General features: G+C 41.4%; 5 protein-coding genes and 2 long non-coding RNA genes across 9 annotated transcripts; 3 read left to right on the top strand and 4 right to left on the bottom strand.

The window, feature by feature from the left end:
* Positions 1-1,258: 1,258 nt before the first annotated feature.
* Positions 1,259-3,266, top strand: LOC125575819. The gene is made up of 2 exons (XM_048734932.1): positions 1,259-2,548; positions 2,658-3,266. Exons 1-2 carry the CDS (start codon positions 1,259-1,261, stop codon positions 3,264-3,266), a joined length of 1,899 nt encoding a protein of 632 aa, XP_048590889.1.
* A 1,212-nt stretch (positions 3,267-4,478) lies between these two features.
* On the bottom strand, positions 4,479-7,564 carry LOC111216258 (meiosis-specific protein ASY2-like). The gene is made up of 4 exons (XM_048734931.1): positions 6,604-7,564; positions 6,404-6,538; positions 5,467-6,323; positions 4,479-5,396 (listed from the first exon to the last, which is right to left on the bottom strand). Exons 1-4 carry the CDS (start codon positions 7,562-7,564, stop codon positions 4,479-4,481), a joined length of 2,871 nt encoding a protein of 956 aa, XP_048590888.1.
* A 2,571-nt stretch (positions 7,565-10,135) lies between these two features.
* Positions 10,136-14,105, top strand: LOC125610151. 3 transcript variants are annotated; one of them, XR_007340159.1, is made up of 8 exons: positions 10,137-11,788; positions 11,878-11,961; positions 12,063-12,165; positions 12,296-12,387; positions 12,725-12,786; positions 12,940-13,020; positions 13,100-13,439; positions 13,634-14,105. It is a non-coding gene; the product is annotated as an uncharacterized LOC125610151 (long non-coding RNA). The 3 variants fall into 3 exon arrangements; XR_007340157.1 differs by having other exon boundaries at positions 10,139-11,788; positions 12,319-12,387; positions 13,634-14,102; XR_007340158.1 differs by lacking the exon at positions 13,634-14,105 and having other exon boundaries at positions 10,136-11,788; positions 12,319-12,387; positions 13,100-13,607.
* Positions 14,106-15,017: 912 nt separating this feature from the next.
* On the bottom strand, positions 15,018-18,061 carry LOC106351192 (aluminum-activated malate transporter 2). Its single transcript, XM_013791009.3, has 6 exons — positions 17,713-18,061; positions 17,421-17,561; positions 16,609-16,881; positions 16,286-16,407; positions 16,051-16,194; positions 15,018-15,813 (listed from the first exon to the last, which is right to left on the bottom strand). Exons 1-6 carry the CDS (start codon positions 17,912-17,914, stop codon positions 15,169-15,171), a joined length of 1,527 nt encoding a protein of 508 aa, XP_013646463.2. The 5' UTR covers positions 17,915-18,061; the 3' UTR covers positions 15,018-15,168.
* A 1,424-nt stretch (positions 18,062-19,485) lies between these two features.
* Positions 19,486-20,731, bottom strand: LOC106346336. Its single transcript, XR_001270461.3, has 4 exons — positions 20,562-20,731; positions 20,409-20,493; positions 19,983-20,334; positions 19,486-19,901 (listed from the first exon to the last, which is right to left on the bottom strand). It is a non-coding gene; the product is annotated as an uncharacterized LOC106346336 (long non-coding RNA).
* Positions 20,732-20,854: 123 nt separating this feature from the next.
* LOC106346334 (RINT1-like protein MAG2L) lies at positions 20,855-23,921 on the top strand. The gene is made up of 4 exons (XM_013785631.3): positions 20,855-21,581; positions 21,666-21,761; positions 21,837-21,919; positions 22,007-23,921. The coding sequence occupies exons 1-4, from the start codon at positions 21,287-21,289 to the stop codon at positions 23,852-23,854; spliced, it is 2,322 nt and encodes a 773-aa protein (XP_013641085.2). The 5' UTR covers positions 20,855-21,286; the 3' UTR covers positions 23,855-23,921.
* Positions 23,875-25,374, bottom strand: LOC106346335 (recQ-mediated genome instability protein 2). The gene is made up of 4 exons (XM_013785632.3): positions 25,007-25,374; positions 24,823-24,937; positions 24,676-24,737; positions 23,875-24,111 (listed from the first exon to the last, which is right to left on the bottom strand). The coding sequence occupies exons 1-4, from the start codon at positions 25,124-25,126 to the stop codon at positions 23,998-24,000; spliced, it is 411 nt and encodes a 136-aa protein (XP_013641086.1). The 5' UTR covers positions 25,127-25,374; the 3' UTR covers positions 23,875-23,997.
* Between the last annotated feature and the right edge of the window lie 8 nt (positions 25,375-25,382).

Here is a 25,382-nt window from a genome sequence, read left to right as displayed (position 1 = left end):
CGAACGTCACTACCCGTTAACTCAGTGTCCCCTCCAACCTCAAAAGCCAACTCTCAGGACAACGAGGTTCTCGAGTTACCTATTGATGACGCCGACAAGAGTCGCACCGTGAGAGTTGGCGCATACCTCTCTGACGAAATGCAGCAGTCAGTCCTGGATTTCCTCAGAAAGAACGTGTCCACGTTCGCCTGGTCTATGGCAGACATGAAAGGCATCGACCCTACTATAACAACTCACGAACTAAACGTCGACCCAACGTTCAAGCCTATCCGGCAAAAGAGACGCAAGCTCGGCCCTGATAGGTCTAAGGCCGTAAACGAAGAAGTTGACAGGCTACTCGGCGCGGGTTCGATTGCTGAGGTTCGCTACCCTGAGTGGTTGGCAAACCCGGTAGTCGTCAAAAAGAAAAATGGCAAGTGACGCGTCTGCGTCGACTTCACCGACATCAATAAAGCCTGCCCAAAGGATAGCTACCCCCTTCTCAACATCGACCGTTTAGTCGAGTCCACGGCTGGAAACGAGATGCTAACCTTCATGGACGCCTTTTCCGGATACAACCAGATAATGATGCACCCGGATGATCGCGAGAAGACGGCCTTCATCACAGATAGGGGAACCTATTGCTACAAGGTCATGCCATTCGGTCTGAAGAACGCTGGAGCAACCTACCAAAGGCTTGTGAACAAGATGTTCGCAGATAAGCTGGGCATCACCATGGAAGTGTACATCGACGACATGCTGGTTAAGTCGCTCCATGCCACCGATCACCTCCGCCATCTACAAGAATGCTTCGAAACTCTCAACAAGTACGGCATGAAGCTAAACCCAGCAAAGTGCACGTTCGGGGTTTCTTCTGGCGAGTTCCTCGGTTACATTGTCACACAGCGAGGAATCGAGGCGAATCCAAAGCAAATCTCTGCGGTCCTAAACCTCCCGAGTCCGAAGAACAGCAGAGAAGTGCAGCGGCTCACAGGCCGGATAGCCGCTCTAAATCGATTCATCTCCAGATCCACCGACAAGTGCCTGCCATTCTATGATCTCCTGCGAGGAAGCATTCACTCAACTCAAACAGTACCTGACTACACCTCCAGTACTCGCTAAGCCAGACGTCGGCGATGTTCTATCTCTCTATGTCGCAGTATCACAGGCTGCAGTCAGCAGCGTTCTGATAAAAGAAGACCGCGGCGAGCAAAAGCCCATCTTCTATACGAGCCGACGCATGACAGGACCAGAGACGCGGTATCCAACTCTAGAAAAGATGGCTTTAGCAGTTGTTGAAGCAGCGAGAAAACTACGACCGTATTTTCAGTCGCACTCCGTGGAAGTATTGACTGATCAGCCTCTCCGAACGATACTCCAGAACACTAACAGATCCGGCAGACTCACAAAGTGGGCCATCGAACTCGGCGAGCTCGATATCATCTACAAGAACCGCACGGCAGCGAAATCCCAGGTCCTTGCCGATTTCTTGGTCGAACTGGCCCCAGAATTAGAGCAAGATCTCACATTCCCAAGCTCAAACTGGACATTGCACGTCGACGGATCGTCGACCAACAAAGGAGCAGGTGCCGGAGTCCAATTACAGTCCCCGACCGGCGAGCTAATCAGACAGTCTTTCAGCTTCGGCTTTCCCGCGTCAAACAACGAGGCAGAATACGAATCTCTGATCGCAGGACTCCGCTTAGCAAAAGCCGTCAAAGCTAAACGACTAAGCGCTTATTGCGACTCTCAGTTAGTCGCCAGTCAGTTCAGTGGCGACTACGACGCCCGCAACGATCGGATGGACGCCTATCTCAAAATAGTGCAAAGCTTGGCAGCAGAGTTCGAATTCTTCGAACTCATCAAAGTTCCGAGAGGCGAGAACGTCTGCGCCGACGCCCTCGCTGCCCTTGGCAGCAAGCTTCATGATCAAGTGAAAAGAACAATCCCGATACATCGTATCGAGAAACCAAGCATCGATATGCTGACCGACCAAACCCTCGTCGCCCAGGTCGTCGAACCCATTGCTCCAGACGACGACGGATTTGGCCCAGATTGGAGAACCGAGTTCATCGACTACCTCTCGAAAGGGGAACTCCCAGCAGAAAAATGGGCAGCTCGCCGGCTAAAAACCCGCAGCGCCCATTACGTCGTTCTTGACGATGAACTGCACCGATGGACGGCGAGTAAAGTGCTCCTCAAATGCATCCATGGCGACGAGACAGCAAGGGTTATGGCTGAGACACATGAAGGCGCTGGCGGAAATCATTCGGGCGGACGTGCGTTGGCAATCAAAGTAAGGAGCTTAGGTTTCTTTTGGCCGACGATGAACGCTGATTGCGAGTCATACGCGAGAAGCTGCGACAAGTGCCAACGACACGCACCTAGCATCCATTGTCCAACCGAGATGTTGCGCACAACCACCACCCCTTACCCGTTCATGCGATGGGCGATGGATATCATAGGACCGCTTCCTTGTTCCCGCCAAAGACGCTTCATCCTGGTCCTGACCGACTACTTCACTAAATGGATCGAAGCTGAAGCATACGCCCAAGTCACAGACAAAGAAGTCCGCGGTTTCGTCTGGAAAAACATCATTTGTCGCCATGGTCTACCTTATGAAATTGTTACCGACTAAGTTCATGTCAGGTAATTTCAAGGAGTTCTGTGGCAAGTAGAACATTCGACTAAGCCCCTCCACTCCTCGTTACCCGCAAGGTAACGGTCAGGCTGAGTCCTCCAACAAACTCATCATCGATGGTATTAAGAAGCGTCTGGACCTGAAAAAGGGTCACTGGGCTGACGAACTCGACGGAGTCCTATGGAGCCACCGCACAACCCCGCGAGGGTCGACTAAATCGACACCTTTCTCCCTCGCCTACGGTGTCGAAGCAATGGCTCCCGCTGAAGTTAACGTTTCAAGCCTCCGACGTTCCAAGATGCCTCAATACGTCGAGCTCAACAAGGAGATGCTACTTGATGCCCTCGATGAGATAGAAGAACGAAGAGATCAGGCCCTGCTGCGCATCCAGAATTACCAACATCAGATAGAGAGTTACTATAACAAAAAGGTCCGCGCACGACCCCTGGAACTCGGCGACCTCGTCATGCGCAAAGTGTTCGAAAACACTAAGGAGCTCAACGCCGGCAAACTCGGCGCCAGATGGGAAGGACCTTACAAAATCATTAAAGTCGTCAAGCCTGGCGTATACAGACTCCAAACGTCGCGCGGCGAAGAAGTCCCACGATCATGGAACTCAATGCACCTACGACGTTTCTACTCGTAGAAGTATTTCCACACAAAAAAAAAAAAAAAAAAAAAAAAAAAAAACCGAGTAGATACACCCCCGTGGTCACTTCTACTCGACCGAGTAAATGCGCCACTCACAGCCACTTTTACTCGGGAAAAAAACGAACTACGAATGGCTTGATCCTCAACCGAGGTACGTAGGCAGCCTTAACAGGTCCAGCTGTAACAAAAAACAGAGTAGATGCACCCCCGTGGTCACTTCTACTCGACCGAGTAAATGCGCCACTCACAGCCACTTTTACTCGGGAAAAACGAACTACGAATGGCTTGATCCTCAACCGAGGTACGTAGGCAGCCTTAACGGGTCCAGCTGTAACAAAACCAAAGTCAAAACCTTACCTAGGTCTCAATCGAATAAATAATGACTTTCACATCGAATGGCTCCCGTGCCTCCAGCAGAGGACACGCGGACACTCACGCTCCTTTGCTTACAGCTATGTCCTGATCAGACACTTGGCTCCAGGACCTTAATAGTCGCGATTCACCTATGCCTAAGCATTGAACCGACTAAACAGAGTGAATCTTTGTCTTTTCTCGACTAAAATGTAACGGCTTAGCTACCCGGTTACTTAATTGTCACTGAGGAAACGGACAGAAGAACCTTCAACTCTTATACTCAACTCTTTGTTATCGAAACATGATGACAACCGAGTAAAACCAACTACCGGTTCATCACTTGTCTATCTACAAAAGATTAAGGATAAAAATCTATCTTTGTTATCGAAACATGATGACAGCCGAGTAAAACCAATTACCGGTTCATCACTTGTCTATTTGCAAAAGATTAAGGACAAAAATCTGATGTTTTCCAAACACAACAGATAACCGAAATCGCTTAAAAGAGTTGCAAATAAATAATGAGAAACACAAAGGAAAAAGAGTCTTTAAATACAACAACAAGGTCTATCAAGACCACTGATGAAAACATCCTAATATTACAACAAGATCAAACGACAATGTCTTGGTCGTCTCTGCTCGGGTCAAGCGGTTCAACCGTTTCTTCTTCAACGGCTCGAGCGCCAAGGTCTTCAACTTGAGCAGGAGGGTCTGAAACTGATGGGATCGGGACCGTCTCTTCGATAAGTGCCGGTGGCGACCTGTTCTCCTCCTCGCCCACCTCGTCCTCTTCTCGCTCCTCAGACGAAGAAACCAGGACCGGATCTTCGGTGGCCACATCTCCCGTGTCTGCTTAAATCGCGTCCCCGGCTTCCTCGGGATCGTTTCCGTCGGGACGTTCCTCGACGACAGTTCCTTCGGGAACGACAATATGCCCCGACAGAGCGGAAGTAATGTCTACCATCGGCTCGTCGACTGGATCTTCGGTCGCCTCGTGGGAAGTAATCAACTGGGAAGCCGATTCGTGGCCAATCAAGCCAACATTCGATCCGTACGGGTCGAGTACCCCCATGAGCTCTTCACTTACAAATCGAGAAGGGAGGTTGAGAGGAGAGAGAGCAAAGTCATCCTCAGAGAATGGCTCGAGGTAAAGATTGGCGACTTCAGCCTCATACATCTTCTCCTGCTGCGAGAAGATGTTGATCATACTCTGCGGAATCTCGACCCCGCTATCTTTTATCATCTCAAGGCACTTTTTTGTTCCTGAAGCCTGCCCGTATAGATTCTTGGCCTTCTCTAGCGCGTTAAGGCGATCCAGATAGCCCTTCATCTTACCCACGCAGCGAGTAGACTTGTCCGCCATAGCCGTTTGAACCTTGATCCTCTCGCGGGTGACCTCCTGAACCCTAGAGTCCCTCAGGCGTTGCCTCTCTTTGACCAGCGTTCCGACGACAGCGTCCCTCTCTCCCTCGAGCTCAGCCTTCTCCTTCTCGAGGGAAGCGACCAACCGCTCTAAGCGAGTTTTCTCGCGTAGAGCGTCCTTCTTCGCAAGACGGTCAGACTTCAGTTTGTCTTCCAACTCCTCAAATTTAACTCGAAGGACCTCTTTCTCTTTGGCCGCTTTGTCGCAGGCCTTTTTGTTTTCAGCACGTAACCTCTCGATCACGCCCAATCTGGTCTGTGCGAGCTTCTCCGAGGCGCCCAGCTGGACCATCGTCTGCTTCAAGGTGCTGTCGTACTTCTCAACGAGATAATTCATGCTCCCGTCGCTCTGCATGAAGCAATAAAGACTTAGGAAATTTTTAAGAAAGAAAAGGGGAATAAGGGAAAAGCGAGTTTACCCGTCTGCCCGCCATAGCCGCGTCAATGTACTCCTTTTTGAAGTATAAGTCGTCGATCGGCGGCAACTCTTTGGTTCCACCACGGATCTGACGGGTCAGTTCAGCACATTGAAGTGGATTCAGAACCAACGGAGTCGCCTCGTCGTAAAGGAACTCTACGCGATCCGGGAAGCGAGTCCCTCCTCCCGCCTTCCGCGGAAGCGAACCTCCGCTTCCCGCACCCGTCTCCCTCGCAGAAGAAGAAGGGGCTCCCTTACTCAACGGAGATTCATCCCGTGAGCCATCTCCGGCTTCGGTTGCCGGTTCCCCACTTCTAGAAGGAATTCCGGGAGCAGAAGTCCCATCGTCTTCCGCTGTCTTTCTCTTCAATTTCTTCTTGGGACGTTCCTCAGGCGATCCCCGAGTAGAATTGGTTGGATCGTTTCTTTCCGTATCATCATTCCCCGCGGCAGTTGAGGTCTCCAAAACCTCAACAGAAGCCTCCTCACGAGACCTTTTCTTGCTCTCCTTTTTCTTCTTCTTCTTAGCCGCGACTTCGGAGATATCAGCAGAAGATGGTACCTCCTCCGAAGGGACACTCCTTTTCTTGGCCTTATTGGCCTTCTTCTTTGGGGAACTCTGAGCTGGCGGCTCAGAGTTCACATCTCCATCTGTGGGGGCGGGCCTGACTTCTGAGGCACCGGCAGAAGATGACTTCGTTGAGAGCATTTGAAGCTTCCCTTTCAACAGGGCACTCAAGTCGGGAACTCCCTCCATCTTTCTAGCTTGGTTAAGGAGTTTTTGTTGTTTCCGAGTAAACAGGGAGAGACGTGACTTGCGGGGACCGAGTACACAAGGAAGTCTCGATTCCCAATCAACTGTGTAAGAAAGAGAAATCAGACACGAAGACTACGAAAAAGGTTCAAGAGCATCTCTCTAAGGTGAACAGCAACTTTACCTCTAGCGATCCTAGCCTGCTGCCGACGTATCCACTCCCGACTAAGATCCGGCCACCTGAGATGACTATGCGTCGCGATCAGTTGAGCAGTTTCGAAGAATTTCTCAGGATAGGCAATTGTATTGGGATGACGAACTGCAAAAGAAAAAGGGAACATCAGAACCATCGACCAGAATAAGAGTAAACAGACAAATCTCTACCAAGTTGCTGATTCCATAAAACGCGATAATCGTCCCCCGGCGGCTCCTCGAAGGCATGCTCGTCGGACTTAATGAAGAAGTATGCGCGTTGCCAATCCTGCGTCTTGTTGGGATGACCGGTCAAAACGTTGTAACTCGCTCGCATCTTTATTGAAAAGATCCCGTTAGGCTCCGCCTTCGTGAAAGTCAGCTCTTCGAACACCCTCACGCTCATCGAAACATCCATCTCCGCTGCCATAACCATCAACATGACAGCTATGCGCAGCGACCCGTTCAGCAGCTGAGAAATGGCGATATCCCGACGAAACGCGTAAGACGTGATCAGTCTGGGGATTGGGAACCAGAGCTTCGTCTGATCCTTGAAGTAAGATTCGTACACGCACTGGTAACCAACCGGTGGCGACCACGGCCGCTGTTCGGTTGACGGAATGAGGAAGGTGACTCCAGCGCCACCACTCTCCCTTAGCAATTTCTTCACAGTCTCGTTGGAAGAACAGGAACTGGAAACGTTTCCCCACGATTGAACTCGCGGGTCGCGTAACGCTTCGGGAGGCAGCGAAGGTAGTTCTTCGAAAATCCCGCCAGGGTGATATATCACAGGACGGCAGTCTACTTCGTCGAACGGAACACTTCTCGGAGCGGGGAGACGGTCTGACTGGTCGATACGACCCCTCCGATGAGCCCGTCTCCTGGGTCTTACGACAAGGCTAGGCGCTTCAGAACCACTCGCCTCTCTATCCTCGTCCTCAACGTTTCCTTCGATTTCTTCGCGAAACTGCCTATGGGCGTCAGCGACCAGAAGACGCTGGGAAAGGCTCATGTTCTCCGTATCCCGCAGAGCATCACGATGGATTATGTCGAAATCCTCCAACGGACCCCCGTCCGCATCCCTAGCCGGGCTCGGCGAGGTAGCTATATCTTTCCCTTTTTCCTCGCGCGATAACCGATTCCCTGGAGCCATATCCTTTCTACTCGGGGGGACGACTAAACTAGCTAGATCGCTAGCAGAAAACTCTATGCTACAGAAGGCTTATCTAGAGAGAGAAAATAAAAGTAGAGAGAAAGTGGAATACCTGAGTCTGCAGAGAAGAATGACGAAAGCAAAGGAGAGACCCCTATTTATAGCAAAAACGAGGCGCATTCTTCGAAGCATCATCATTAGGTCTACAGAGGCCTAAATGGGCTTCAAAGGCCGCCTAAATGCCCAAAAACCTACTCGCGACGGTTCGGTTTCTCGCCCAAACCGGTTTTCAATCAAGAAACCGGACCGAAATTAATCTCCGGTTCTAGCCCGAACCAATTCAACGGAGTTAACCATCCAAAGACCGCCTGGGCTCCTAATTCGAGAAGTTTACCTCCCGAGTAAAACACAACGCATCGTGAGAAGACGTAACGCGGAGCGACTAGACGCGGCACGCGACTAAAACCATACACCGGTAAAACGAGCTGTCGCTGGCATTAGGTCCTGTTATACGAACGAACCTGACCCACAAATTCACTGAGACCGACAAGCCGCTCACAAGTGAACTCGGGGGGGACTTATTGTAGGAGATGGATTACATCCCTCCACAAGGCCCATCAAATAACAGGCCCTAGCCCGACAAGGTCGATCGAGTTTAGTCGGCTTAGCGGCTAAAGCCGTCGGCTCGACCCTTGAGTACTTTAAGCCGGTCAGCTAAGCCGATCAGCTATACTCGGCTTAGACAAAACAGTACCAAGGCCCACATACTCGGCCTTTGGGCGACAAGGCCCAAAGAACAGGCGCGATTAGGGCATCACGCACAAGGGCACTATAAGAGAGAAGGAGGAGGCAACGAAAAGGGGACTTTTGGACACATCACACACTAAGCGGCTAGATTTAGGGTTTCCTAATCATCTCTTTGATCTTGTCGTTTAAACCTCTGATCTTGTCTCCTTACCTTTCATCAATCTTGTAACCCATTGTGTTGATTCTAATAAAAACGTCTTTAGTCACCCCATTTCCTAAGTTCATCATTCTAATCAACCGAATCCTGTACAAACAGACGGGACACAAAATCTCGTGAGAATTTGTGAACTCATATTCTCACGAATTAGACATGCATTGGTTAAGATGCCGCCACTTTCTACAACTATCGGCACGACTATCTATTTGCTTGACTTGATAGAGTTTTGGAGAAAAAAGCATGTCACTGAAAAATACATGACTATACAAGTATACATGCATTGTTACGATACAGATATATTATAGCAAATTTCATGTTCAGTTATTTCTTGGTTAGACAAATAATTCTAACGAATTAATTGATGGTTATTGAAACTAATTTCCGTTTTCAATATAGGCAATATTCTGTGATGTAATTTTAATTTTATCCATTTTTTTGGAAACAAGAGTTTGCATCTTTAGCCGGATTGAAACTCGGAGAGTGACAGAAAGAAGAAAAAACACAAAACACAAAATATTATATTTCATGTCTTGCTCACTGATGAGAACAAATTGTCAAAAACAAAAATGATACATTATATACTGTATATGTTAAATAGTTTTCAGGCCTGGCTCACAGAAAATCAGGGCCTTGTGCTAGCCTAGAAACTTTAAAAACTTTTTGGTAGATCCATAATAGAATAATTGGGCCTTGACGATTTTGTTAAAAATATAACATGACATCAAATACATTCCATGATGGCAATAAATGTTATCAAAGGATTAGAACAGAGCAACTCCAAAGGAAACTAATCCACAATGAGAAATTCTCAGTAACATAGACTTCCCCATATGTAGCGCAAACATTGAACAAAGTACAAGTAAAAATGAGAGAAGAAAATACTTACAGGCCCATCTTGTTTTGTGTTAATGGCCTTGAAAAAGGCCTTAAGATCCGGTAAGAGGGGATTGTTTCTCATTTACGTGGACTATTTAAGACAATTCAATGAGAGAGATAGCGCGGTGCAGCTATTCTACCTAAGACCATCTCCAATGTATTTTGCTATTTTCACCTCTAAAATAGGGGAACTCTATAATAGAAGTGAGATATGCTCCAATGTATTCCCCTAAAATAGCAATCTCTAAAATATAGAGTAAAAAATAGAGGAATGCTATTTCTTCCTCTATAAATAGAGAAAAAAATAGAAATCTCTATTATAGAGGAAGAAATAGAGATGGGTTGGAGCAATTTCACCTTTAAATGCTATTATAGAGGTGAAAATAGCAATGGGTTGGAGATGCTCTAACTGATGAAAGGTAATTCATCTCTTTGTTGGGCACAATGGTAAACAGTAAAATATTAAATATACATTAGTGATAATTATTGGGTGAAAACGTATACGAAAGTCAAAAAGAAATCTGAACGCGTTTTTATATTTGTTGGGCACAAATGCTAAGTGTACCTTTTGCCACTTTAATTGTACGGTTAAGATCACATCAGCAGAGACTTTTAGCAAGGAGTAGAAAACTTCTATTGACTCGAAACGCATTAACGTCGTTATCACTAGACTTTTGTTTGTTTCTTCTTTAGTGGTTCGTTTAATCTGGAACGTCCTTAACATTTTTTAAAGGATTTAAATATTGGATTAGTATTCAATTGATAAAATATTAATTGCGGAAAGCCTGAAGGCGATGGTGCACGGTGCATTTCAAGAGCTTTTTGATACGCAAGTGGAGCACTCATGATAAGTGAAACTGTCTATTAAAGTGTTAACCTGACTTTTATAACGTGACACACACCATTGGATTCCAATGACTGCCTTAAATATTATATTTATTCTTTTGACATCCTTAAAAATATTTATTTTAATTTTAATTCTGTAAAATATTTAATTTAAATTTTTAGTTGAATTTCGGGTGTGGTTTTAGTTTTACTAGTGCTTTGTGTGTACCTGAATGTTGATGGAAACTGATTGTAGTCTGTCTTTTCAGACCGAAGTGGTGGATTTATTTCAAGCTTTTCTAACATAGGCCGTTGATCAGGTTTAGTTTTCTGAGTGTTTTTGGTGTAATAGTTTTCTGAGTGTTGGGCCAAAGTTGCATCTTTCTTGAGGAGAGCCTCTTAAAGATCTTAATATAATTCATTCCGCTAAACAAATTTTATTATATGCCACTTAAAGTGGCACTACTGGTGGAAGTTTGGAGAAAATTATTTTGGGTATGAGAAACATTTAAACATGGCAAAACATAAACGGGAAATACATGTACTTTTTACTTCATCATACCCTATTTTTGTGGAAATTGTACATGACAAAAGTGGTATTATCTCTGGACCCATATATTCGTTGAGGCTGGCTCATGTGACTCTGAGAGAGCCCATTCTCCCTTATTCATAGTTCATTTACCTCATAAGAAACGTATACGTTAATTCTAGCTACACTCTAGCCGTAAGATAAGAAGGAAACAACCATTAGTTTCTGCGACTGGTCAACAGTGTTTGATATATCAGCATCACATAAGATGTGACAACATTGACCATCACCATCGTGAGATTTGATTGGCATGATTCGAGCAATGCTTAGTTCCCGGTACAGAAAAACCATTAATTTCTTATTATTTTTATTGATCATATTTATTTTGTGATAAATATGTTTTAAACCAGTTTCAGTAAAATAATTTTTTTACCATGATGTTGAGACCTTTTTCCAAAGTTTATTTATTTTGTTAGCAATATGAATATGCAATCTAATATATAATGAGGCACTTTTGCCTCTCCTGAAGCTATCCACGTATGCATTTCATAAAGACTGTGGGCCCACTGTCATCTCGGTTTGGTTTGGCGATTATGTTCTCGCGCGGTATGATTTTGGTTCAACTAATAATTGGTTATGTCATCAAACACACCGTTTAGTGTTCAAGTCAATTAGATTGTTCTTCGACTCTTTACCTTCGCCGTCTCCGTTCAGCTTCTCTGCAAACACCAAACGTTCATTCTCCAAACTCTTAATCTTCCCTATCGTTCAATGTATTTTCTTAATGTTTTCGTCATTTAACTCAGAAGCGAGGTCGACCTCTCCATTTACTTCACATCAAACCCAGGCCTGCTCAAACCTATAAAATGGAGAGGGTTAAGGGTTGGTGAATCTTCACAGCTATTCTCTGTTAATTGATAGAATCTCACACACCAGTAAGAAGACAAGAAAAAACGCAACGCCATTTGCTGATCTTCCAAGATCCGCAGCGCCATCTCTCTCTCTTAAGCTCCCGATTTGATCCTAGCAAGTAAGCTTCTCTGATTTGCTCTCTGGTAGGCTTCATGGAGGTAGCAATAACTTAGGTAGTTTGGAAATGAAGTTTTGTTTTGTTTTCAGACTTAAGTGATCTCTCTTTGCTTACTGAAACATGAAGATGGGAAGTCTGCAGTTCTGAACAGTCTTATTGGACATCCAGTTCTGGTAAGTAGTACGTTGAGTCTTGTGGGAGTTTCTTATGTTTATTATTGGATCGTTCATTTCTATCAAATAATCCTCACGTCTGTTCTGTTTGCTGTGGACAGCCTACAGGTGACAATGGTGCTACACGAGCTCCTATAATAATTGACTTTCGTTGAGAAGCTGTTATCTTGCAAACTGACAACAAATCTCAACAAGTTTCAGCAAGTAAGTCTCCTTCTATCAACATATGTAATTGGGCAGTGGTGTGTGAGGCCCTTTCTGCATGCACAATATAATGCATTTGATCAATCTTCTCATAGTGTTACCATTGTGTTCTACATGGGTTTGTTATAAGTGCTCTGAGTCACTCTCTTCCAGATAGACTTAGCAAAGGAGCCTCAGGGAAGAATCATGATCAAATATATTTAAACCTTCGTACCAGCACAGGTAAGCCCTTTTTTTAATTGCACAGTTATTAGTGGCATGCCTATCTACTCTTATAGTAGCACATCCTCAGCAAATGTAAATTGCATGATTGAATATATCTTTGATATCAGTGAACTAGCCAGCATTAATAAGTTGCTATCCCCCTCTCCGATACGATATATTGCACTTTTTAGAGCTTAAAGCTTTAAGTTGATGGATATCATATAATATGTATAATGGAGCTTCAAATATATAGTACTCTTTTGAACGTGAATAGTGTGACATATGACCTGCATTGTTTTAGTGTTAAATTTTATTTGATCACCATAACATATTGCTTTTACCCTTTATATTTCAGCTCCACCACTGAAATTAGTTGACCTGCCTGGACTGGACCAAAGAATTGTGGATGATTCAATGGTGAGCATTGGGCCTGTATAGTGCCTTTTCATGCCCATGAACATAAGATTTAAACAATGTTAATCGGATTTCCTGCTGTAATTCTAAGATATATTCATTATCATGTTTGTCCTTGACTCCTTATTGAAACTTTTGTTTGTTTTTGGATGCAAGATTGCTGAATGATGCCATACTGCTGATTATAGTCCCTGCTAGCCAGGGCTCCGAAGATTGCGAAGGAGCATGATCCAGAAAGTGAGTACATTAGTATTTTCAATCTGGCTTTCGTTTATTGTTTGTATGTTTAACTTACCAATGACTCTTACTTTACTAGGCACTAGGACAGTAGGCATTATCAGGAAACTTGGCCAGGCTGCAGAGAACCCAAAAGCCCTCCCAGCTGTTCAGGCTCTTCTCTCAAATCAAGGACCGCCAAAAACAACTGACATCCCATGGGTTGCTCTTATTGGCCAATCCGTTTCAATTGCATCAGAACAGTCTGGAAGTGGTGTGAAGAACTCCTTAGAAACTGCATGGCCTGCTGAGAGTGAAAGTCTGAAGTCCATTTTGACTGGGGCTCCACAAAGCAAGCTTGGCAGAATTGTCTTGGTGGACACCCTTGCTAGCCAGATCCGTAGCAAAATGAAGCTCATGCTTCCAAATATCTTTTCCGGGTACTGCATCATTATGTATTTTCTTTCATTAATGTCATAAGTGAAAATTGGACCAATTGTTTCACATATTCATCTGTGATGATAGTTACGGAGATACATTAGGCGTCAAACATGCAAAATGATTATTTTTCCAAGCTTCTTTCATTAAGCATTTTTTTTCTTCATGTTTTTCATTATTCGAACTTTTAGTACAGGCTCCAGGGTAAGTCTCAAATGGTGCAGAATGAGCTAGCGAGGCTTGGGGAATAACTCTGGTTCTGTCTCTTTACAATTTCTTATAGTACTATGCAATTCCTATTTCAGACTTTGCAATATTTTCCCAATTTCCAGTATTTTTTTCAAAGCCATTTACGGCAATGTACCTCATCCCAGGAGAATAGTTTCTAATTTTTAATAGTTAAAAAGGGTTGACTTAATATTTAGTATGGCGGTAAAAAAATGCAGAACATGTGATTTTAAATAGAAACACTATACATGTGCATTAATATTAATTTAGTCATCTTTTCTCTTCTTCTTATACATATCTTCTTATACATATCTTCTGATAATCACTACGACTATACTAAGCAAACTACTTGACTCTACCTCTATAACATTTTAAACTACAACAACACATATATCTTTAACATCTCCGCGCTTGCGCGGGGCTCCGCTCCTAGTATGTACAATAACAACACTAACACAAAAAAGTAGACTCTGTTTTTTTTTTTTTTTTGAATTTATGTATAAACTATGAAATATAATAAGTACAGTAATTACAATTTTTTTCCAGTTGAAAGCATTTTTTCAACGAATGGATAACGGATCTTCGTACAAAATATTAAAAAAAAATATTGAAGTTTATTAATGGAGACAAATACCTAATGCTGGTTAACTTACCCTCCACTTTAACTTGCCCGCCATTTTGTTCGAGATGTTTGAAAAAGCAGTTGAAAATAATAAAAAGGGCAATAGACAAAGGAGCACGAGCCCGTGAGTTTACGAGAACATGCCTCCTTTAAACATTTTCGTAGGGTTTAATAATGACATATCGCAATAACACTCATCGATCAATTTCTCCTAGACAAAAATATCTCTTTGTTTTATTAGAACTTTCGAAGACATAACGCATATAACATTATTATTATTTTTTGTTTGTTTGATTCTATATAAGAAGGATTCTACCTTTTTCTCTACGGATATTCGTATCTGTCATCTAAGTGCAACATGTGTATAACACTTTTCTAATTACTTGACTGCACACTTTTTATTTGTCAACTTAAATAAATTATGAACTAATCTATGATCATTGTCCCTAATTTTATTATTTGTTAAATATCATAGTTTTTAATGAAGAACTTGATCCCCCGAGTGACATAACAATAACTATGTGTTATTGAAAATAAAACATGAATGCTTAACTTCGTTGTTTCGGAAAATTGAATGACGGAAATACATATTGAACCAAAAAAGAATGACGGATATATACTTATACTAGTTTATGATAAAAACAGAGATTTTTTTTGGTATTATTTTGGATTCAATATATATATATATAGAGTACACTTATTTAACATCGAGATGTATCAAGATATGACGTGACACATTTTAATTTTATTGAAAATAAAACCGATAAACAGAGAAAAATACATGGTAGAGTTAGGCTAAAATGAATCTTTGTTCAATAGAACTTTATTTAATATTCACCATTAGTCCCATCCCAGCCACCCCTAAATCCTATAATAAATAGTTAATTACTACTGTTAATTCTCTTATTACTACTATCTAAAACATCACTGGCATCACTTGGATCACATGAAACACAACTCGTATGTGCATGTATTTCACCAACTTCATGTTTTTCATGGACTAAATCATCATCGTCAATTTTTATGGCGACATGGTGGCAAGAGTCCACTGAAGTCTCTCCACGCGACTGGTCAACAGTGTTTGATACATCAGCATCACATAAGATTGTGACAACATGATCGTCACTATCGTGAGACTTGATTGGAACTGCAGCACGACCAATGCTTACAGAATCCGACTTCTTCAATGATGCCGTCGGCTTCATTTTGTTCTTAAACCTTGCAGCTGATGCGAGCTCATGTACTGATTCTGATATCTTTTCGGTTAAATTAACAATATCGATGAGAAGAGAGACCGTGGTAGTCAATGAGATCAATTGTAGTGGCTCAACATCGTTCAAGATGCCTGATTTGAGTAAAGTAGAAAGATCTTTGCAGGCAGATTGTGAGTTTAGGACATGGATATCAGAAGAAGATGATTTTGTCATTTTCTTTAGTGAGATGGACATTTCTTTCAATGATTTGCCTGCCTCCGAGCTCATTCTTCTTAATGGTTCTTCTAGCTTCTTCTTTATGTCCATTGGGATCTAACAAAAAATAAGTAAAGGGAAAAGAACATATTATTATGCTTATGCATAACATCCATATTAAAAGCATCTACTATATTGAAACATAGACTAAGAATTACCATTATATATGTTTTATTTATATTAAATATTTATATGAGGGTTAAAAAAATTGGTCTGGACAATGTTTAAATTCCCGAATAGGTCGGTTATAAGCGCAACTATTTAAAAAATAAATTATTTTAATATGCTAAATACCTGAAAATCAGAGTTGAGATATGAGTTCAAGGCATCAATCCGGTAAGCGCACTGCCTGAGTAATGCAGCCACGGCAAGATATTGTTGCCATGGATGTCTAAATCTAAACTGGCCGTGACGCGGTTCCCATCTTGCGAAATTAGCCTAAGCACAATTTAACAATCATCATCAGATACAAAATCCATTACAAGTTATTGCAAAAGGGTACAAGTATAAAAAAGAGTACACTACCCACCAAAGCTTCCTCATTGCTTTTTGAGTTGAGAACACTTTTATATCTTTCAAGATTCTTTCTCCTCTTCTCCACCTCTTTGATATCGCCATCATCTGTCGCTTCAAAATATTCCTCTCTAAATTCTGCCAATTTAAAACTTTTTAATTCATCATGTATGTTGTTAAAAATACCACAATCTTTTTTTTTTTCAAATGTAATACACACAGTTGAAAAATATCCTGAATTTTAGGAACTTAATAAATCAGTTGTAGGAACATATTTTTTGAGGATATCTATGTATCTCTATAATAAATGAATTGTAATTAGGGAAGAAAGAAAATAACCTTGAAGGAAGTGGGAGAGTGTGTCAAGATTGGAGGCAATAAGAGAATGAAGGTCTTGTCCAGCCCAGACAGGACAGACAAAGATAGAGATTAGGACGCAACTGACTCCTCCCATTATCACTGTCGATAGTCTCTTATGGGCCAAGTCCAATATCTCATCCTCTCTAAACCCCGACACTGATATCAGTGAGAACGTCAATATGAATATCAGTATGCCATAATCGTATCTGGCCTTCACCCGCGGGAAGAACCTCACGAACGTCGACAACGCAGCTGCACATATATATATTACCATGCATTAGTCCTCGCTCTTTGTTCTAGATCTTTAAATATGTCATATATGCAAATGAGTCTTATCATGTAGATTGACTAGTGTACGTATTAGGGACCGTCCAAAGCTAGAATAGCCCAAAGCAACAAGTTCTAGTTACATCGTTGTGGAGGACACTAAATTAATACCGTCTATATTTATTTTAATATGTATTTTGATATATTTTAAAACATTATTAAGAAAATAATGTATTATTTTGCAGATATCCTAGCTGATAATTAGTATACCAACATTTACAATGTATTATTTACCGATTTTCAACAATTTTAGACCAATAGTACTTTTATAAGTACAATTAATTTTAGTTTGTAATTTAAAAAAAGCTAAAAACATGACACATATTTTAGAAAATAATTTATTTAAAAAACATTTTCTTTGTGAAAAACATAGAGGATATATGTTATGGTGAGATTATGGACCACAAGGCCCAAAATTTCTTGGTACCAAATCAAAACGGTAAGAGTGTTATAATGAGAGTTACCTTGCACAAAGACGAAGATGGCGAGAAGAATAGGTTCTATTGTTGGACCGGACAAACTTGCTAGGTGATGAGCTCCAATTCCTAGTCCTCCGGCTACTAATGTTGCCACTGCCCTGTTTATTCCTTTCCCAAGTGTGGCACCTATGTACACACCAAACCAAAGTTAAAGATACAATAATAGCAACAATACGAATACAACTAGACCATTTGCATTCATTTCTACTTGATCCCTAAATATTAGACATATCCAAACGTTAGAAAGAGGTTGATTCTGATCACACGTGGGACTAACCTACTGAGAATTCAAAGACGACAACAACGGTCATGACAGCCCACATTGCATTGACACCAAAGTTATCATAGAGAGGTTGGTAATAGTAGAAGGAAGAGACCAAAGCAAGAGCAAGTCCCACTTTGAAAGCATGAACTACTCTTCTTGGGTCTTCTTTTCCTACTCTCCTCCCTTCTCTCACTATTTCTCTCACTTTCTCCATCACCTCTCAAGTGTTTTGATTCTCTTAACTAGTTCAGAAGCAGAGGAAGAAGTTGAAGATGACATGTTGTTTTGTCTCGATGGGTCGATGTTATTTATAAAGAGCAACAGAGACACCTATCAAGGATTGGGGCTCGTAAAATGTTTTTTTATATATTTAAAAATAAATATTTGGTGCGTTGTACTTCGAACTTTAAAGGTTAAACAAATTGAAAATGAAAATCATATTTTAATTAGAGACGAGCGTATTATTATATTAATTAGAGGCAGAGACTACTTACGTAACCAAATTCTACTTTGTTGCTGAGTTGATCCGAAAATTAAAAGTAGAGCCATTAGTAGCTAGCAATGCTTTACTTCTCATTGTTAATTTGTTTCCAGAATTGCCAATAAAATGTCACGCCCAAAGAAGTTCTTTATATAAAAAATTATTAGTGCTTTCCAACATATGATATACATTTAGAATCATATATATCTCTATATATGTAACCCTTGTATTTTTTTATCTTCATTTAACACAAATAAAAACTTCTTCAGAACTTGAAAAAGTAACTTCCCAAAAATCTGTCAATTCTCTAGTGATTAGAATTTATTATAAAAAGTAAATGATATATAAGATTTTTTTCTCAAATTGGTTATAAATAGTTTGAACTTAGAAGTAAAACTTAGACTAAATTTAACTTTCACGTTTAAAGTTCATATGAATTAGTTACTTACATAAACTAAAGTTGTAAATCCTGCCCATTTATAAAATTATATTTTGTTTATATATACAATTTTTTCGAAAGCAGTGTGAAACTGATAAATTCCAAATGTGTTATCAAATCAAACATAATCTTATTTCCAATTATTGACATTTGTGGGGAGACAAAGTATAATGAAACAAACATTCTATTAGGTTATGCTATTGACATGACTAATCACAATTCATGAAAAGCTCCAATAAAAAGATAATCAATTTGTCATATATATCCAATCGTTTTCTATCTTTGGAAGCCAGGGAAGTCCATTTGCTCAATCACATATGGTACTTGACGAATGAAGTCCCACGTATTTATATTACTACACCAATTTTAGACCTAACTTAGCTTATTTGACTACTTGTCTAACTTTTTCATTTCCGTATAATGACCATATCCATCAGTATTTTCTTTTTTTCTCAACTAAAAGCGACATAAAGATTATGAGATTTATGTATCAACATCGTTACAAATTATATTAAACTGAAAAGGGAAAGAGATTATGGTTAGAACGCGGAAGTAGATAGCGGATGGTGCAAGTTACACTCAGTCCTTGCCCGTGCCAAGTTGGCACCAACGTACGGAACTCATCACCCCAAGTACAAAGCACCCTTTTGTATTTAATTATTTCTATTTCAATTTCGCAACGTTTTTTTCCATAAATATTTTTATTTCATTTAAATTAAGAGAAATTAAGTCATGGAAAATGATCCTCTACATTACATTTTGTATGTAAATTTTGGCAATTTTTTTATTATCCATTCCGATTTGCTGCCTACAATGTCCAAGCTCTATAACCTTATGAAATCCCGTACCATGTTCATCATTTAGTAAAACGCTCATGAACATGATATTATCAACACAAACGTTACAAAATTATGAGTTAATAAAAAAAAAAAAATACACAAAAGCCCCAATGTCTATATGATACAGATAAATAAAAAGATACATTATAGGAAACAGATTTGAGTAAAAATTGAAAGAGACTAAAAAGAATAAACTCTACATATCACTACTACCAAATCACCACCAAAACTGACTTTTCTACCCTTTCTGTCATCTCAATTTACACCGCCGCTGATATCTCCAGACCTCATCTTTTCTGCACACAAACATGAAGTGAAACACCAGGAGGCAGATGTGCACGAGTGCCTCTTCTTCAACCTTACATCGAAGCCAGAGAACCTCCTTTGTCGTTTATAGTGGGCGTCCTCTGGTTAGTGTTGCTGGCCTATTTGCGTTCAGCTCCTGCAAAAAAAAAAGCCAAAATGCCACGGCTGAGTAACAACTTTGCAGGTCAAACTATGTTTACTTAAGACGTGCACTAACCATAACAAATCCATGAGCATAATAGAGCCAGCGTCCATTGTAATTGGACGTTGTATATTCTCAATCTTCTCCACATGATATATACAACGACCAATACCCCCATGCATACATATAATTTTCTTCTCTACCAATGCAGCCAGAGATAGCCAATTAAACAAACGGTTTATTCGATGCCACACCTAGATTCCATCGCGTTAAACCTGCCAAACAACAACATCATGAGAACAGCAAAACATGGCATAGAAACAAGTACCATTCTCTCAATACACTCTACTCGGAAGCCAAAAAGAGCGTTAATATCCGCAGCTTCATGGTTTCCTCGAATCAGGTGTACATTATGCTGGTACTCAACCTGCAGTAACGACACTAGAATGTCAAAACCTCTATGGTCAAGCAGCTAGAACACCTGCTAGGCTGGTACAATACCTTTAATGCAAGGAGAAGGGAGATTGTTTCTAGACTGTGTTGACCCCTATCAACATAGTCCCCTAAGAAAAGGTAATCGATGTATCTGATAATTACAAAACAGAAATGAGCAATGTCTCAGCAAAAATAGCAAAACTAAAAAAGTGAACTTACGAAATGTCTCCAGCTGTGGAATGTTAACCGTATTCATCAAAAAGGCGCATAAGATCCCCAAATATTTTGATAGGAGCTCTAAGCTATAATACAGTTGGTTCGTTTGAGAAGATAAGTTCTGCACTATCGCAAAGATCAGCTATTTCATTGCAGTCTTGAAAGAACTGGCGTCTAACTGAAGGCTTCCTCCACCCACGAGGCTTCAGAAGATGAGCTATAACCTATTAAAGCAGGTAAAATTACATCACAAGATAGTCATCACTGATTACACCACTGTGTTTAACATTACATCACAAGATAAACCAATATATCTAAGGAAGTTGATGACCAACCTAGCTCCTGGAAGCATTGCAATTTCAGAGCTATTGCAAAAGGAAAATAAAAATCAATCACTAGAGAATAGAAACAACGTGCCTTCAAGGCACTTGAAGACGCTCTGCCTCCTCTGCCTGCTCGATGATGGCGTCCACGTCACTGACTGATTCAAGAACCTTCTTCTGGAGATTCTTGCCTTTGTCTTTGGATTCTTGAAATCATATGGTTGGCGTGCTTCACCAGTGATCGCCCCAACGTCGTCTTCTCAAGTTTCGATTTTTATTCTTCCTTTTGTATGAGAGGGTAAAATGGTAATTCTCACTCGTTCGATTTGTTTAAGACAAAACTATTAAAGTTATCAAAACAGTTTAAAGTTCCGACAAGAAACCTCGCCGGCAAAACTGCTTCCCATGGAACATCCTCCTCCACTGTCTCTTGTGTTACCACATCCGGACAAACTTTCCGGTGAAGCGTTAAGCTTTCTCGATGGTAACTTTGAAGACCTAAGAGATCTCCTCCTACGCGCTTCGAATCTAACCTCTCATCTAAAACACGACACTTCTCATCTGAACGACCGCCTTCTCCATCTCCGTACGGATCTAACGAAACACGCCGTCTCCTGGATCTCCACCTCTCTCTCCGCTAAAAACTCTCTCGATGATCTGCGACTAAACCTCGAAAGCCTCAGTCTTGTTACATCTCTCCGTTAGTGAACTCAAACCCTCTTCACTTATTTATTGATAAAGCTTTATTAGTTTTTTTTCTAATTGCTTCCATTTTTATTTATAGCTCGGAGTAAGGATGCTGTCAGAAAGCAAAGGGAACATGAGTTACAGCAACTCGTTGAGGACCTGTGTCGGATTCAGAACAGGCGTAAATATCTATGTGAGTTATGCTTCGCTTCTAGTATGTAACATCAAATAGCTAAAAGCTAATTAAAACTTTATTACATTATTACAGTGACTGTCTTAAAGCTGGAAAGTCTGGTCGGAGATCTTGAAGATTCAGTGTTTCATCCTATGAGAGGACGAAGTATGCTTCAAGTAAAGCTTTTTAAATTCCACTAGTAAAAAGTTAGATACTACTAATATAAAGTCCTGCCTGGTTAGTATTTTAATCTTTAAATGCAGGTTCGTGTATTCAACCATGCTATTAAGACCATGAATGAGATTGAACATGTGCTTGGTGATGTTACAAGGCATCACTCGCAGTGGCGTCGCCTTGTAGATACTGTCGATAGTAGAGTAGATAAAAGCTTGTCCATTCTAAGGCCACAGATTATCGCAGAGCATCGAACACTTCTCTCATCTTTTGGCTGGCCACCAAAACTAGCATTATCCAAGGATGAAGGTGGAGAAGCTGCTAGTGGCATCCCTAATCCTCTAGTAGTGATGCAAGGAGACCAAAAGGAATCTTACTCCCAAAGCTTTCTTCTCCTCTGCGGTTTACAGCAACTCAACACCCTCAAGGAGAAACGGAAGAAGCTTAATAAAGAAAGTATTGGCGCTGGACTCTGGGCGATCGATGAGCTGGTGATTCCAGTTGCGTCTCGGATGGAGTATCACTTCGTGAAATGGGATCAAGAGCCTGAGTTTATCTTTGCGCTTGTGTACAAAGTCACAAGCGACTTTGCTGATGGGGTGGATGATCTCTTGCAGCCTTTGATCGACAGAGCTATGTTGGTTAGCTGTAGCGCTAAAGAAGCTTGGGTTTCAGCTATGGTTCAGATGCTATCTTGTTTCCTAGAGAAGAAAGTCTTTCCTGGGCTTGTAGAGATGGTCAAGGAGAAGAAATCTGAAGGTGTTCCGTCGTGGTTCCATCTTGTTGATCAGATGGTTACATTTGATAAACGGATGCAAACGTTTGTGAGTTCAGACACTTGTCTTTCTTATGAAGGCTCCTCGCTAGGTATGTCAGTAATGGGACTGTTTTGTAAGAGACCTGAGTGGCTCAAGACGTGGGGAAAGATTGAGCTGAAGGATGCTTATAGAAAACTTAAAGAGGATATCAAGAAGGAGAAAGCTTGGGAGGGAACTAGGCTTGGTAATGAATCTAACTCAGAGTCTGCAAAGTATGTTCTGTCTACAAGAGAAGATTATAAAGCGCCGTTTGTAGCAGAGACTTTTCTTAGTAGGACTTGGACGTTGATAGACCATGGTCTAACTCTACCAACAGTTCTACCGAGGATCCAATTTGTAAGAGCTACTGCCACCAAGTTTCTCTGGTATGTATTCAAAACCCTGTTGCTGGAATTCAAGAAGAGTGATCTCTCTGACTATAGTTCCTTTGAAGATTCACTGATACAAGCCTGTGGACCTATTAATACTGCTCGGTATCTTGAATCGAAACTACGGGAATGGAGTGATGATTTGGTGTTTGTAGAGATGTGGGAAGCTGAAACCAATGTCAAAGTTGAAGTTTCCTGCCATGGTTGCTTTTTTGGGGAAGAACTGAAGAGTCTTGTTGAGTTGGAAACAAACTGGCTTATGGAGATTATAACTGTTTGTCTCCACCAGTTCGACAATCTCTGCGGTGACCACTTCCACAACAATGTGGAGCCATGGGAGGAGGAGGACGTCTCCCAAGGTGTAGCAGAAGCATTGGACAGTTTAAGACGAGAACTCGCTGTTCTTCAGTTAAACATGAACAGGAAAGACTTCTTGGACTTGTGGAGGAATCTAGCGGAAGGGCTTGACCATTATGTTTCTTGTAAGTTTTTCGCCGGAGAAGCTGTTTTACTGAGGAGAAGGTTTGAGGTGGACGCAGAGGCACTTATGATGGTGTTTCAGCCTTACTGTGTTCGTCCTGCTGCATTCTTCCCTCGGGTGAGAGAGATTCTGAGGCTGTTGAGCATGAATGAGGAAGAGAAGGCTCGGCTGAGAGGAGCTTTAAGTCGAAACGGAAGTAGTTGTTTGGGTTTGTTTGGTATTTCTAACTTGTCTCCTCAACTTGTGGAACAGTTTTGTAGGTGTTACTAGTCATGAGTGGCGTTTTGTATAACAGCAAAAACTATATATATATATATATATCATGACAATGATTTTCCTAACAAAAGATAGTTAAAAAACTGATTGTTCTCTGAAGAAAATCTAGAGAATAAAAAGGTTATTAGCTAAAAGAATCAAGAGAACTCTTGAATCAAGGGCTCATAGAAGAGTCTGTATGCGTCCATGACTTCTAAATACCACATGGCTTCACGGTCTGGGCTTCCCGACAGGTCGACCATCTTATGAACCTGGATATCAAGTTAAAAGCAAACAACATTGCCGGTCTGAGTTATACAGCACACAAAATCTAAAGCATTGCATGTGAATGCATGACAAATGATGGCTGTTGATTCTGATGATACTCTCACTTTTAACATAACAAGAGAAGATGAATCTTAATCACTAGCGATTACATTGCTTCTTCATGCCATGCCTAGTTTCAACCTAGATGCATGGTTTATACAACTTGGCACAGAGTATTTACTGAGCGTTTTAGATGCTATGATCGATCCCAAGGTCAGGCTGAAACAAGAGAGTTCACACTCTGATGATACTCTCGATCTTTTTAACATTACAAGAGAAGATGAATCTTAATCACTAGTGATGATTACATTGCTTCTTCATGCCACACCTAAATGTATGGTTTATACAACTTGGTAAAGAGTAGAGTTTACTGAGCATTTTAGAGGCTATGACACATTCTTAGGAGACTCTAATTAAGCAAGAGGGTTCACAAAATGATCCAATGTCTCAGAGACCCAAACTTTGCATATATCACCATGATGACAATTGAAAGAGAGGAGAAGTAAAACCTTAAGCAGAGGTATCTCTCCCGTGCGGATATGGTATACACCAACAACCATCAGGTACATCCCTGTGCACATAGGTTACGATACGAACAGTAGCAGCCACTAATACATGAGAGCAGAAATCAAAAATTGAAAAAATGGTATCGAAACCTGATTTCCACTGACGGAGGGCAAAGTCGTTGGAGAGGCCGAGCTCGACGAGACCTGTGCCGTCATCTAGGACCATACGGCCTCCGGAGATTACCGGATCGGAGACCAAAACGCCCTACTACACAAGATTCGGTGATGTCATCGAAACAGTTTACGAATGAGAGAGGATGGATAGATCGCAAACCTGTAACCAAGCGCGTTGGAAAAGTACACCGCCTAGTGCGGTGGCGTTCTGAGAAGGCGTCGGTTTAGCGTCCCGGAGCTGGGAGATGAGCATCTTCACCGCCGCTAAGCTGTAGTCCATTTTCCCCCGCGAGCCCCTCCTCCTCTCGATCCGAAATAGTGTTTTAACGCTGATTAGTAAATGTTTAACACGTTTACAATAAATTATTTATTTTTTGGTTATAAAACATACAAATTTAATTAGTTTTTGGTGTTTTTAGTCATACAATTTTTTTGTGTTTGCAATTAAAAATTAAAAATCGTCAAATTATCTGAAATAGAAATCCAAAAATATGCTAAATATCACATTGAAACTTAGGAGAATTTAAAAATTCATA

Source organism: Brassica napus, chromosome A6, assembly GCF_020379485.1.
Source record: "Brassica napus cultivar Da-Ae chromosome A6, Da-Ae, whole genome shotgun sequence".
Classification (NCBI taxonomy): domain Eukaryota; kingdom Viridiplantae; phylum Streptophyta; class Magnoliopsida; order Brassicales; family Brassicaceae; genus Brassica; species Brassica napus.
Note: the sequence above shows the minus strand (reverse complement) of the source record. Positions and strands in the feature narration are given on the sequence as shown.

What these genes read in the sequence shown, in the direction of transcription:
- LOC125575819 (XM_048734932.1), top strand. Translation starts at nt 1,259, where the DNA reads ATGGCTTTAGCAGTTGTTGAAGCAGCGAGAAAACTACGACCGTATTTT. An exon ending in CCCAAGTCACAGACAAAGAA is followed by an intron (nt 2,549 to 2,657) that starts GTCCGCGGTTTC and finishes TGTGGCAAGTAG; the next exon opens with AACATTCGACTAAGCCCCTC.
- LOC111216258 (XM_048734931.1), bottom strand. Translation starts at nt 7,564, where the DNA reads ATGGCTCCAGGGAATCGGTTATCGCGCGAGGAAAAAGGGAAAGATATA. An exon ending in TTTATGGAATCAGCAACTTG is followed by an intron (nt 6,539 to 6,603) that starts GTAGAGATTTGT and finishes TTTCTTTTGCAG; the next exon opens with TTCGTCATCCCAATACAATT. An exon ending in CGGCTATGGCGGGCAGACGG is followed by an intron (nt 5,397 to 5,466) that starts GTAAACTCGCTT and finishes TGCTTCATGCAG; the next exon opens with AGCGACGGGAGCATGAATTA.
- LOC106351192 (XM_013791009.3), bottom strand. Translation starts at nt 17,914, where the DNA reads ATGGAGAAAGTGAGAGAAATAGTGAGAGAAGGGAGGAGAGTAGGAAAA. An exon ending in AAAGCAATGAGGAAGCTTTG is followed by an intron (nt 16,195 to 16,285) that starts GTGGGTAGTGTA and finishes AATTGTGCTTAG; the next exon opens with GCTAATTTCGCAAGATGGGA. An exon ending in ATCTCAACTCTGATTTTCAG is followed by an intron (nt 15,814 to 16,050) that starts GTATTTAGCATA and finishes ATTTTTTGTTAG; the next exon opens with ATCCCAATGGACATAAAGAA.
- LOC106346334 (XM_013785631.3), top strand. Translation starts at nt 21,287, where the DNA reads ATGGAACATCCTCCTCCACTGTCTCTTGTGTTACCACATCCGGACAAA. An exon ending in CAGTCTTGTTACATCTCTCC is followed by an intron (nt 21,582 to 21,665) that starts GTTAGTGAACTC and finishes TTTTATTTATAG; the next exon opens with CTCGGAGTAAGGATGCTGTC. An exon ending in GAACAGGCGTAAATATCTAT is followed by an intron (nt 21,762 to 21,836) that starts GTGAGTTATGCT and finishes ACATTATTACAG; the next exon opens with TGACTGTCTTAAAGCTGGAA.
- LOC106346335 (XM_013785632.3), bottom strand. Translation starts at nt 25,126, where the DNA reads ATGGACTACAGCTTAGCGGCGGTGAAGATGCTCATCTCCCAGCTCCGG. An exon ending in TCCAACGCGCTTGGTTACAG is followed by an intron (nt 24,938 to 25,006) that starts GTTTGCGATCTA and finishes CTTGTGTAGTAG; the next exon opens with GGCGTTTTGGTCTCCGATCC. An exon ending in CCTCCGTCAGTGGAAATCAG is followed by an intron (nt 24,738 to 24,822) that starts GTTTCGATACCA and finishes CTATGTGCACAG; the next exon opens with GGATGTACCTGATGGTTGTT.